Here is a 12,946-nt window from a genome sequence, read left to right on the forward strand (position 1 = left end):
AGAAGTAATACTGTAGTAGTGGTGAAGGCTTATTAAAAGAAAAAAGAAAAACTCTGCTTTATTAAGGTTGGAGCAATGGAGAGACACTTCTGTAGCATAAGAACTCTGGGCTGGAAAGAAGGCAGGTGGCATGACACTTTCTAGTCTCTGCCAGCTCAAGATCAGGACTGCAGGAGACTGAAAGTGCCCTCTGCCAAGGGCACAAAGCACACCTTTGTCTTCACTTCACTCTTTACAGTCCTTTGGGGAAATTGAAGAAGGAGCATGAAAGGGTGAACCACGTGGCTTGACTCAGGGATCCAAATAATTGCAGAGCAAACAAGATGGGAGGGAGATAAATGTATCTTCTGACCAGGGCATTCTTTTCTTTCTTGCATTGACTTAATTTATCCCCTGCCCATCAAACTTTGTTTACTCTGAAAGAGAGAAACCTATAGATGGGGGCATATGGAACAGGAGGGAGGTTTAATTCCCTTTTGACCCTACATGTTGTTGTTTTTTAAATTTTCTTCCTGAAACTTCTTGGAAGAAGAGAAGAAGAAAAACACCATAATGAGAGCTCCCCTCTTCTTGTCTGTTCTTTTTTCCCCCCAGATTGGCCTTCTCCAACCTGTCTAAGGCATAGGGGATTGTGTAATTTGGCACACGTAGAAGGATTCATTTGAGGGGGACGTTGATCTGTTTTCTTAACATGGGCTGTTTCAGACAGTGATTTAAGGGGTGAAAGAAGTATATTGTCTCTTTTTTCCTTCCTGAAGTGATCATGCTTTATAACAAAGCTGGCTTAAATAGCTGCAAAAAGGGCTTGCAATTATTTCTTTCTCACACATGAACGCATTCATAAAAATGCACACAAAGAGATTCTAAAAGCAAAAGTTTGAAGTGGAAATAGAATACAAAAGTGTGAAATACTGCTTGTTCTTATCCCTTGAAAAGTTATGTTCTTCATTTGAAATGACAGCCTAGGCATACTTCTTAATAAATCTGTCCAGATCAATTTTTTCTTCTGTTCAGTTGAGTGGACATCTCTCTGTGGCAGTGGGAAAGAGAATTCTTCAAGATTTTAACCAGATTCTGTCTAATTCTGAAAACAAATACAAATGATCAGACCGTCTTGTCTAGTAGTGAATTACAGCTAGTCTTTGACTTGCAATCTTTTTACAGCACTGAGAAAAGAGACTTATGACCGGTTTTCACATCTACAACTGTTAATAGCACCATGTGATCAAAATACAGATGCTTGGCAACTGCCGTGTATTTATGATAGTTGTGTTGTCCTGGGAACATGTGATCGTCATTTTGTGAAGTTCCCAGCCAGCTTTGGATACGCAATGTTAATGCGGGAAGCCAGAATCCATAATGACCGCATGATCTATTGAACTGCAGGGGTTCATTTAAACAACAGTGGCAGAAGCGTTTGTAAAATGGGTTACAACTCACTTAACTGCCTTACTTAGCAATGGCAATTTTGCGCTCAATTGTGATATTAGTTGAAGATTACTTGTCTTTTTGTTGGTCTATATTAACCAAATATAAGTTGATTGATTGAATTACTTCTTTCCTAGCATCTCTGATGTGTAAAGAGTAAGCTGGCTATTTTACATTTTATTAGTAAATTATACTAAAGAAACAGAACAATGATCAGTGATAATATTATCAGAAATAATATAGCTAATCAGCTTTTACACTATATATATATTTTTCCTGTAACCACTGATTATCATTTGTTGCTGTTAATGGATCTGGCATTATTTCCTCATTTTTGATACTTCTTCCTACATATTAGAAAAATATTAGAAAAGTCAAAGATGCTAGATTTTCATAACCATTTTGTTTCTGTAATTATTTTTATACTCTCTAGGTAGAATGGCTTTACTTAAGGATTTATATTAAGGTTTTTACTTGACAAAACAGCCTCTAGGCTGGCTTGTTCTCATGCTTTGAACTACAAGTGGATGTGATGAAGTTGGCAAACCTCTCATGCCACTGTGATAAATTTCCACTTCCTGTTACCTGTAGGCACTATTGACACTTGAATAAGAAACCCCAAAAGTTTCCAAAGTGGTCCAAATGTGGTGTTTATTTTTTAAAATTATTTTTTATTCCACTAGACTCCACAGGAACTCATGGCAGTTTACAGATCAAAATGATCTGGGATTGGGATTTTCTGATTTCAAATTCTTCAGGGTCCATGTTTTCTACAGCCCCAGTTATGTGGCCACAGGGAGCATCTTCTTAATTGTCAGGACGTAAACAGAACTCTATTTTTGCTTGGTTCAAATGTGCCTTTATAATCAAACCATTTGGACAGAACATACCCTAGGGCAACTATAGTTTCTGCTGGCCTGGTGGCCTCCAATTGTAGTAAATTGCAGTTTCCAGACATCGGGACATCTTCCTGGAAAGCCTTGCAGACAATGTGGTTGTAGATCTAGAGCTTGCCTAGATCTACAACCACACTGGGGGATACCTCCTCAGGTATTATTAAGGGCAACAGAACATGGGATCATCAGAAAAACGCTTTTCCTTTTATTTCAAGAATATTTGGAACTGAGAATGAACTTCCCAGTGATGTGTAGCTCCGAATTTATTTGTGTGTTGCCTTCTAAATCTCTGCCTCAGACTCAACATTTCTTCTTCAGTATCTTGCAGTAGAGAGGAGCAGCTGGGAGATTTCTGGCCAAGGAGCCATGGGAACAGGCTGACCCCTTTCTAGATGTTTCCATTACAAATTTCCCTCTCTCTACGTGGCATTTATCTCCTCTTTCTCTGCCTCCCTATCCCCAGCTCTTTCCGACCTGCCTGCTTTGAGCTGTTCATAATGCCTCTTGGGAAAGGCTGGAAGAAAACAGTGGAAGACATTGCCAGTGTCTACGACATCAAGGAGAAGCTGGGCGCGTGAGTAAAAAAGGAAGGGCTGGCTCAAGATCCGCATGGACGCTCTCTTGCTCTGGGAATCCTGCCCTTGCGGACTTCCTCTCTCCCTCCATTTCTTGATAGATTCACTTTCCGTGCTCTGGGTTAGCCCTTCTCCCCTTTTACACTAACCTTCCCCAACTTGGGAAGATGAATTGTTGTTGGGAATCTCATTGTCCGTCTGAGGGAACTCAGAGTCTTGGGGTGCAAGGTTGAAGGAGGCTGTTATAGTTTCAATCCCTTTGCTTTCCCTCCCTCCACCCATTTCCAGTTCTATTTTTTTTCCTTTCCCAGTCAAATCCTGTCCTCCCACACCTATCATGCGGTTAGACCAAGCTTCCCTCCTTGTCTTCAGTACCACCTCCAGTATGAAGCCCTGGGTTGGTGTTAAAGATGCTGCAATTTTAAATATATGTCTAAAGAAGTATTCCCCTCCTCCGCCCCCCTCCCCATAGTGTAGCAGATAATCTCACATGTGCAATCTCACATTGCAGAACGTTTGCGTGTCTGAGATCTGCTTTCCACTCTCCCGTTCTCCATCCATCCATCCCTAGCCCAGTGCTGACTTCTGCCCATCTGCTTTTCCTGCCCTGACGTCCTCCTCCTCCTGCCCTCCTCCTGCCCAGCCGGGGGTCTCTCTGCGCCTGGATGTGGTGGTCCCTCCTCCTTCCTGGAAGCCTCTTCTGCAGAGAAGGACCCCAGGAATGCGGCAGCCTCATTTGCATACTGCGATCCCATTGGCTTGGATGCCCTCGGACGGACATATATATCTGACGTGGGTTGGACAATAATAGACCAGGAGCCAGAGGGAATTTGCAGAGGGTGGTGGGAAAGACGACACGGGTTTAACCCTTTCTTAACCAAATGCACCAAGCCTTCTAATTCGAACGAAGGGCAGAGAATCCAAATCCCTTTCCAGAGGGACAGCAAAGGGGCTTCTTTGTTTGCTCAGGTTTCCTAGGGAATGCCTCCCTCTTGTTTTCTCTGCAGCACTAGGAGATCAGATTCGCTGCACCGGAGAATGAGTCAGCCAGCCATGAATAATATGCATGCTACCAGTTTGCATAGTCAATACCGGAGATGCTTCAGCCAATTTATTCCAAAATCATAAAGCGTCAATCAAGGGATCAGACATAACCCGAATTAGCTCCAGTTTGGTGTGTGTGGTAGAGCAAAGATTTTGTGTGTGTGTGTGTGGTAGGGGCATGGAGAAGTTGAAGACCCTTGGGGGACCCTGTGTAGTAAGTCTCAAAAAATTCTACCACCTTTGTATTTTGGTCACTGTCGCTTACTTTGAATGGTCTCCCTCCTGCAAAGCCAAAAACGTAACATAATCTCCCCCAAAACAAAGCAACCTTCCCCCCCACCCTTTGAACTACTTGTTCTGTCCCCCGTCTCCCATTTTGAAAACTAAGGCAAAGTTCTATTGACTTGATTCCATATTTTGAAGCAAAACACACAATTGCTTCTTTGTCCCAGAACACTTTGAAGCAAACAGAACATTTTCTTTTTTCATGTAGCAACTCTACACTCAGACAATCGCAGGGAGTTCAAAGAATTACATTGGCTGCATGGCAACGCTTTTTCCCTTACGGATCGTAATGCTGTTTTTACTTAACTTCCAGTCCGGTAAAAGGTTCCAAGGAATTTAAGGGAAAAAAAAAAAAAAAACAAAACCAAATTCAGCTTTCCTAGAAATCACACTTAATGTAGTTGGGCACAAAGTACAAAAACAGACTTATGTGTCTACTGCTGAATTGCTATTGCAACTGTATTGGATTTTGGTAAGGAACTTCAGCGACTGCTTATGTAGCTGTGAACACTTACATGCCTCTATTCCACCTTCCTTTAATTCTTATTCTTACAGAGGGGCCTTTTCGGAAGTGGTTTTGGCCCAGGAACATGGATCTCAGCGCCTTGTAGCCCTCAAATGTATTCCTAAAAAAGCACTGCGAGGTAAAGAAGCAGCTGTGGAGAATGAAATTGCTGTGCTCAAAAAGTAAGTCAGTTTGCATTTCTGCATTTTTTTTCCAGGATGTAAAATGAATTTCCTGGTTCAGTGCTCAGGATCCATTTTTATATTGGGACCAGAGGTTCTGACCAGTTCTGGAGAACTGGTAGCAGAAATTTTGAGTAGTTTAGAGAACCGGCAAATACCACCTCTGATTGGCCCCGCCCCCATCTATTCTCCGCCTCCTGAGTCCAAGCTGATCATTGGCTGGGTCTTCTTTTGTTGCCCTGCACAGGAGAATGGAGCTGGAAAGCAGGTTAGCGGGGTGGAGTGGGAATGGAGATTTTACAGTATCCTTCCCCTGCCACGCCCACCAAGCCATGCCCACAGAACAGGTAGTAAAAATGTTTAAATCCCACTGTTGATTGGGACTTCATTTTGTTCAGAGACAACAGTTATAATAACAATAACTTAATGCAAGTATAGGTGATATTTCACTGATCTTGTAGAGAAGGGCTATCCAACTCCTGGCCCATGGGCTGGATGGGTCACGTGCTAGCCACGCCCGGTTTAGCAAAGGGGAAAAAAAGTCCCGATACGTCATGTGATGCTGCCGTGATGTCGTGAGTTTGACACCCCTGCTGTAGAGAGTCCAGTTTGCAGACATGGAAAAGAGATAACATTGTCTGTCCTTTTAGCAAAGGGGAAAAGGCAAGTTTTTGCACTGGCCAACCTACCACAGAACCTAAACTCAGAAGGCAGTGGCTTTTTTCTTTGGGTAAGGGAATGTGGTTTCCTTACGGTTTTGCTCTCCTTCTCTTGAGTGCACATTTCCAGAATTTTGGGAATGTCTGGGCTTAAATAAGAAGCACACCACATTTAGCAGGGATTTCACTGAATCTTACAGGGATAATTTTATTCATTCCACATTTTTTAGCCTTCTGCCAAGTACCTCTGAGTAATGTACTTTTCCTAAGAATTTATCTAGCCAGGTTAAAAAGTTAGCGATAGTAATTGTCTCAAGATTACTTATCACCTTTCCCCATTTGCCCTTAACCATGGAATAAACCTGTCCTAGCAGTTGTGGACTTTTTGCTATGATCTCCTTCAGCTTCACTGCCAACCCACATCTGAGCGGCCTTAAGTCATCCTTAACAGGGTCTTTTCCCTTAGGCAGCATTCGTTTAGCGACACCGTAATGGGTAGAATCAGCCAGACACCTAATGGCAACTCTAGGCTGATCTGTATTCTGGGGCCCTTCTGTCTATTTGAGGACAGTAGTAGGAGAATATGAGTCTTTTAAACCAGCTTCTCTCCCGTGAATCCATCAAGTCTCCAAACTGATCCCCATCTAAAAGACCCGTGTTTAAAAAAATAGATCAACCCAACTAACAGCTAACAGGTACTGTAATTGGGGCAGGGAACAACACTAGGAAAAAGACTCCTGCTGCACCATGCGGTTCCCCCTCCATTATTAGCAGTTAGATTACTTTTAAACCTGGAATTTCTGATCTTTCAGGGAAACTATGTCTAAAAATCCCCTGAAAAATAGCTAATAATTACTCCCTTACCGTGCAACCTGTCCACACCTATCAACTGTACCATGCAGCTATCCAGTGGTGGTATTCACATTTTTTTTACTGCTGGTTCTGTGGGCATGGCTTGATGGGTGTGGTGTGGCTTGATGTGCGTGGCAGGGGAAGGGTAATGTAAAATCTCCATTTCCACTCCACCCCGCTAACCTGCTTTCCAGCTCCATTCTCCTGTGCAGGGCAACAAAAGAAGACCCAGCCAATCGGTTGGGACTCGAGAGGCAGAGAATAGATGGGGCAGGGCCAACCAGATGTGGTATTTACTGGTTCTCCGAACTACTCAAAATGTTTGCTACTGGTTCTCCAGAACCGGTCAGAACTGGCTGAATACCCACCTCTGCAGCTATCCCCAATTCCCATCAGCTCTCTCTCTCTCTCTCTCTTTTTGGGCTTTGCTGAAAAATGTGGGAGAGCTGTGTGGTGATTTCCACACCACAACCGGGAGAGAAATCAACTGGGAAGAGCTGGCCTTTTTACCCTCTAAATTTCTAATCCTACCATAGCATCGGAATCCTATGTGTAAGGAATCTGCTCTCCCCTTTTTCTGTCACCTCTCAGACATAGCCCCAGTGTACAGCTGGCAGATATATAATCCAGCTATCAAAACTTGCTTCCTCCTCTGCCCCATCCCAGTTAAAGAGTGTAACTGGTGGATTCTCACCAGCTGGTAATGTTTGGTAAAAGAAGAAGAGGGAAGCCAAACTACAGAAACCCACCAACCTCCTTAACTTGCTCTCTACGTAATAAACAAGCACTAGTAAATTAGCATATTTTCTGGCTAGTGATTGGCAATGGGAGCAGCAGATTTTATGCCAGGGTACTTTTTTGCTCAAGGATTGGTGGAGAGCACTTTAACTATAGAGAAGAGTCCCTAGAGAGATTCCTATCTGGGTAGGGTTTCACCCAACTCTAATCAAACTTTCAGCCTTAGAGTATCTGCATGGCTTTCATTATACTTCCAGAGATGACCAAGCTGAGCCGGAGGGAGGCGGTCAAACACATCACAAGAGATATAAGTCCAGCCCACCTTGAATTCCTTTATCTTCTCAACTCCCACTAATTTTCCTTGACCATTAGTAGTTCAGATTCTTGTAGAGAACTTAAGCTTACAATAAATCTTTATGCACATTTGGATTGCCCGGATCTCCTGATTTCCCTGATGCTTGACAACACACGCCTTTTTGAAAAGATGAGGGTGGATTCTTGGGGTATTGGCTGCCCTTCACTCTCCCCTTTCCTAATTTTTATTGTAGAATTCAACATGAGAACATTGTTGCTCTGGAAGATATTTATGAAAGTCCCACTCATTTGTACCTGGCCATGCAGCTGTGAGTAGAAGTGCCTATGAATATGTTTCTACTTGTGAGGTCTGGGGTGGGCAATTTGTCCTCTGAGATAAACGTCTACTTCTGGAGGGATATAAAATGGCATCACAATGCTTTTGTAGATCACAACAATGCCTGTAGTTCTTTCAAAGAAAAAGGTCCTTGCATCCAATAAGGTTACAACTAAAATTGATCTTTTCCTGATTGGTGCAATCCTGATTGTAATTTGAGAAACTGCATTTAAAGAGTGAGATCTTGGGAAGGGCTGGTCATAATAATCAGATAACACAGGGAACACAGGTCTGTAGAAAACCAGAGCAAATGATATTTGAGATACTTAGTTTTATTCCAAGTCTATGTAAGAATGAGTTTGGAGGAGAGAACTAGAGAGAGATAGCACCATGAAACCTCCAAATAAAGGATCCCAATTTATAGGACCAGTTTACCTTTTTCTGGTATGAACAGAAGCTCTGGAGCTCACCATACCAAATATATATACATATACATATACATATACATATACATATACATATACATATACATACATACATACATACATACATACATACATACATACATATATAACCAGCCCTTCCCAAGATGTCACTCTTCAAATGCAGTTTCTCAAATTACAATCAGGATTGCACCAATCAGAAAAAGATCAAATATATATAACTGTGCCTTTGAATCAGTGTTGACTCCCAGTGACTTGTCTGGACAATTTTCCTGGCAAGATTTCAGAAGTGGTTTGCCCTTCTTCTTCCATGGCCCAAGGTCATCGCGCTGTCTTTGTGCCTAAGGTGGGATTAGAGTTTCTGATCTTCAGGTTTCTAGTTGGATGCCTTAACCACTACAGCAAACTGACTCGAAGACATTAAATAAATAGATCAACCCTACCCTGCCCTCCCTTTTCAATTGGGAAAGAAGATCATTCCTGATAGTTGGATTCTTCCTCTTGCTGAAAGAGGGTGAATGTAAATCACCTCTCTCTCTCCTGGGTGCAGGGTGACAGGCGGAGAGCTCTTTGACCGCATCATTGAACGGGGCTATTACACAGAAAAGGATGCCAGCCAGCTCATCCGGCAGGTGTTGGAGGCTGTGAATTACCTACACGATCTGGGAATCGTTCATCGGGATCTCAAAGTGAGTATGTTGGGATGCTTTGGGGTATCCAACAGGTCCCAACCTTTGTATGAAAGAAGGGACCCCTGCCCCCCAAGACTAGGAACCATGGTTTGCTAACAGACATTTATACAGTATTTAGCCTGGTTATTGAGTTAACCTATTTTTTTGGATTTCCAAAATAAATTGAACTACAAACTACCTGAGGGATCTGTGTTGGCACAAAAACTAAGTTTCCATTACCGCCAAAAACAAGGCTAAAAAATATATGCGAAGCCTACTTTTTGGAGTTCTTTCCAACCTTTTGCTGTAAGAGTCACATCACTGGGGGGAAGTGGGAGGAGGATTAAGAATGGTGCAGTCAGCCTAATTCTAGGTCTTACCCATTCCATAAGGTTGTTTGGGGGGAATTTGTTCTGAATTTTGTTCTTTGCCATTCACAGTTGGATTTGGCCCATTTTTGAACTTCCATCTTTCATTGATTTTTCCCACCATGCAAAATTTAATCCCATTGTCCCAGTTTGCAGAGAGTTTTTCTGCTGAGACTCCTGAACATGGATGTAATATAGAACATAGAACACATGATATATATTTGTCTTACCTTCAGTTGAATTGAGAATAAAAATGAGCCAGGGTTGTGTTGTATGTTAAACTGGCCCAGTGTGCTGTACAGAAGCAGCTTTGCTTTTAAGATGTCAATGAGAACACAGATGTTGTAATGTAGCCAAGGTATTTGGTTATGTTTGTAAAGTAGCCAAAGTACTTTATCATGAATGCTGAAGGGAAGAGGTTATTTTAAAATGTGATCTACACATTTTACTTCATGTTACTTCAATGTGTAGCCTATCTATAAAATCAGCTCCTGGGTTTTGTCTCTTTGCCACATGTTGGCATAACCAAGATGTAAACTAAGAGTGAGGCTACATGGAAGAAGCAACTGAATTTTGTATACTTTTTTTTTTGCCTAGGGGAAAAAAACAGACAAGTTTATCTTAACCAGACTTTATGCCAGCTCTCTTCACATTTGCTGTAAATAAGCAAATGTGAAGCTTTACTGTGAGGGGATACCTTTAGGCCAAAGGTGGCAGTTGGGAGGATCGGGAGTGGGACAATTAGTCCCTCTGGAGTTCTCCCAAATCTCCGCTTTTAATGTTGCAATTAGGCAGCTACTGAAAGGGAATAAGGGGCAGGAATGGTTAATTCTCCTGGTTAATTCTCTCTTCAAGTGTAATCTTATTTGCATTATGACCGAAATTCAGAATGTGAAATTCACTGCAATGTGTTCCTGCAGTTACTCTGCCTTCTGTTACAATCTGTGAGGCAGAATTTAGTCATCAGAACTGTTACGAACTAAGCAAACTCATTTGACAATAACTATGCTAGTTTGCTTCAGCAGCAGGCTTGTAATCCTACACTCCGGATTGGCCCGCGGATAAGCGAATCGTGATTGGCCAATTCTGGCTGATCTGATTGGCTGAAAACGGGCCGTCTCTGATTGGACGCTTTTAGAGCGGTTAGTTCAATTTCATTGGTTGTTGTGACAGCAGCCAGCTCTATAAAAGAGCTGCTGCTGCCCTAATCGTTGCTCTGTTTTGAAGTCACTATTAAAGAGTTGAACTGAGTCACTATCGATGTCTCGTCTCCGTTATTGCGCCCACTCCTCCAAACATAACACTGGCGACGAGGATGGGATTCGGAGACGATAGAGCTGACTGAGCACTCGCTGAGTACCAAACAGAGCACGTGGCTAAGAAAGCGCCAACAACGGCAAGATGGCCAGCGGCGCCATACCACCCGCCCCATTTGACCCGGCTAATGAAGACTGGGACTTGTATATAGACAGGTTCCAGATGTTCCTGGAGACCAACAACCTGAAAGACGCTGCGCCTGGCCCATTGCGGGCCTGCCGTTTTTAAAATGGCTAAGGCACTCGCTAAACCAGCAGAAGTTAAAACAATGGATTGGGATACCCTCGCACCAATCCTCTGAGCCCATTATGCACCCGCGGTGCCAACGCTTATCCGAAGGCAGGAATTTTACCAGAGGGACCAACGGAAAACGAGAGCGTTGGGGACTTCATCGCGGACCTCCGGAACCTGGGAGGCCTCTGTGGTTTCGCAAACCTCGAGGAAGCCATGAGAGACCGCATAGTTCTGGGATTAGATGACCACACAGCACAGAGCAAGATCATGGCTAAAGGGGACATCGATCTCGCAGATGTCATCGCCGACACTACTGCAGCAGAAGCAACCAGGAAGTCGGCCGCTCGAATGCGCCGCACCAACGCACCGCTCCGCCAACTCGCCAATGATACTACGCCTTTTCCGAGAGGCACGCAACAACGGCTCACCACGAAGACCTCGAATCCTCGTCTGATAGTGAGGAAGAAGAGGTCAACCGACTCAGGTCAGAGCGCAACCAGCGAGACCAGAAGAGCCAGAAATCTGCACGTCAATGCGCCGGTTGTGGGGCCAATCACCCGCGATCGGACTGCAAATTCCTCGACACACTCTGCCGCCTGTGGAAAGAGGGGCCACATCGCAAAGGTTTGCAGAAGCAAGCGAGCGTCAAGCCCAATCCGAAGAACAACGGGCAGCCCACCTGTAAATCGGGACCGTCTGAATCACCAATGGAACCACTATCACTACAGAAATCGAGCGCCTGCTGCGTCAGTTAGGCGAGAAGAGGCGCATCAAACAATTACCATTGGTCATGCATCATCCTTGGATGCAAGAAAAATCCGAGTGAAGGTCGCCATTGAGAATCGTCCATGCGTAATGGAAGTAGACTCGGGGTGGTCTCTATCGATGGTCTCATGGAAAACCTTCAAACAGCTGATCCCTGACATCCGTCGCCAGGATCTCAGCACCCAAAAATCATATTAAGGGACTACCAGGGAAACAGGATTCCCGTTGCCGGTTCCCGCAACGTCCAGGTGTCCTTCAAGGACCACACCGCTACTCTGCCTATTACCATCGTCGATCGAGACCGACCCAGCTTGTTGGGGTTACAGTGGTTCGCCCCACTGGGAATTGAACTAGCGGGCATTCACCAGACTGGAAACAACGACTGGGAAGCGGCCCTCGTCCAGGAGTTCCAGGACGTGTTCACCGAGAAGCTAGGCAAGTACAAGGGATCCCCCATATCATTAAGCCTCAACCCTGAGGTCGCACCTATCCTTTAAGCCTCGTCGAGTGCCCTTCGCACTCAAGCCAAAGATTGACGAACAATTGGACAAATTAATAGCTCAGGGGGTGTTAGAACCAATCGATCACGCCCGTTGGGAAACCCCAATCGTAACTCCCATCAAACCTGATGGATCGATAAGAATTTGTGGGGATTACCGGGCCACCCTAAATCATGCGCTTCAGCAGAGCGCTTACCCGGTACCTGTGGTCCAACATCTTCTTCACTCCCTGGGTGGCGGAAAAATATTTGCAAAATTGGACCTCGCCCAGGCATACCAGCAACTATCCATAGATGCCGAAACTGCTGAGGCCCAGACTATAGTCACGCACAGAGGTGCGTTTAAATGTAATAGACTCCAGTTCGGAGTGAGTGTAGCACCAGGCATTTTCCAAAGCCTGATGGAGAGACTGCTACAAGGCATAAAAGGAGTCGTGCCTTATTTCGATGACATATTGATAGCTGCCCCTACTAAAGACGTACTAGAGAATCGACTCAGAACGGTCCTTCAGAAATTTAAAAACGCCGGTTTAAAAGTAAAAAAAGACAAGTGTCAACTTTGTACTGAGAGGGTTGAATTCCTAGGGTACCTTCTTGACAAAAAGGGAATCCATCCCACTGAAAAAAAGTAACGGCGATAAAAAACGCCCCAAGACCCAGGAATAAGACAGATCTCCAAGCCTTCCTAGGACGTATTAACTTTTATAATATCTTCTTGCCCCAAAAGGCGACTGTAGCTGAGCCCCTACATAGACTACTTGGCAAGAAGGCTTCCTGGGTCTGGGGACACCGGGAAGAATGAGCCTTCCAGCAAGTAAAAGATCTCTTAACCTCAGATGCTGTATTAATGCAGT

The 12,946-nt window shown here is 44.1% G+C and overlaps 1 protein-coding gene across 4 annotated transcripts in view; it reads left to right on the top strand.

Annotated features, from left to right (window-relative positions):
• Nucleotides 1–12,946, top strand: part of PNCK (pregnancy up-regulated nonubiquitous CaM kinase) — a 37,473-nt gene that overhangs the window by 3,293 nt on the left and 21,234 nt on the right. For all 4 annotated transcript variants that reach the window (XM_026676216.2, XM_087956854.1, XM_087956855.1 and 1 more), the window contains exons 2-5: nucleotides 2,788–2,898; nucleotides 4,784–4,915; nucleotides 7,713–7,787; nucleotides 8,789–8,927. In XM_026676216.2, coding sequence (XP_026532001.1) covers nucleotides 2,822–2,898; nucleotides 4,784–4,915; nucleotides 7,713–7,787; nucleotides 8,789–8,927 — 423 coding nt within the window. In that variant the 5' untranslated portion in view covers nucleotides 2,788–2,821. The remainder of the gene's footprint in view (nucleotides 1–2,787; nucleotides 2,899–4,783; nucleotides 4,916–7,712; nucleotides 7,788–8,788; nucleotides 8,928–12,946) is intronic.

Source organism: Notechis scutatus, chromosome 2 (genome assembly GCF_049901735.1).
Source record: "Notechis scutatus isolate UNSWTSFEM ecotype Mainland chromosome 2, rNotScu1.2, whole genome shotgun sequence".
NCBI classification, from domain to species: Eukaryota; Metazoa; Chordata; class Lepidosauria; order Squamata; family Elapidae; genus Notechis; species Notechis scutatus.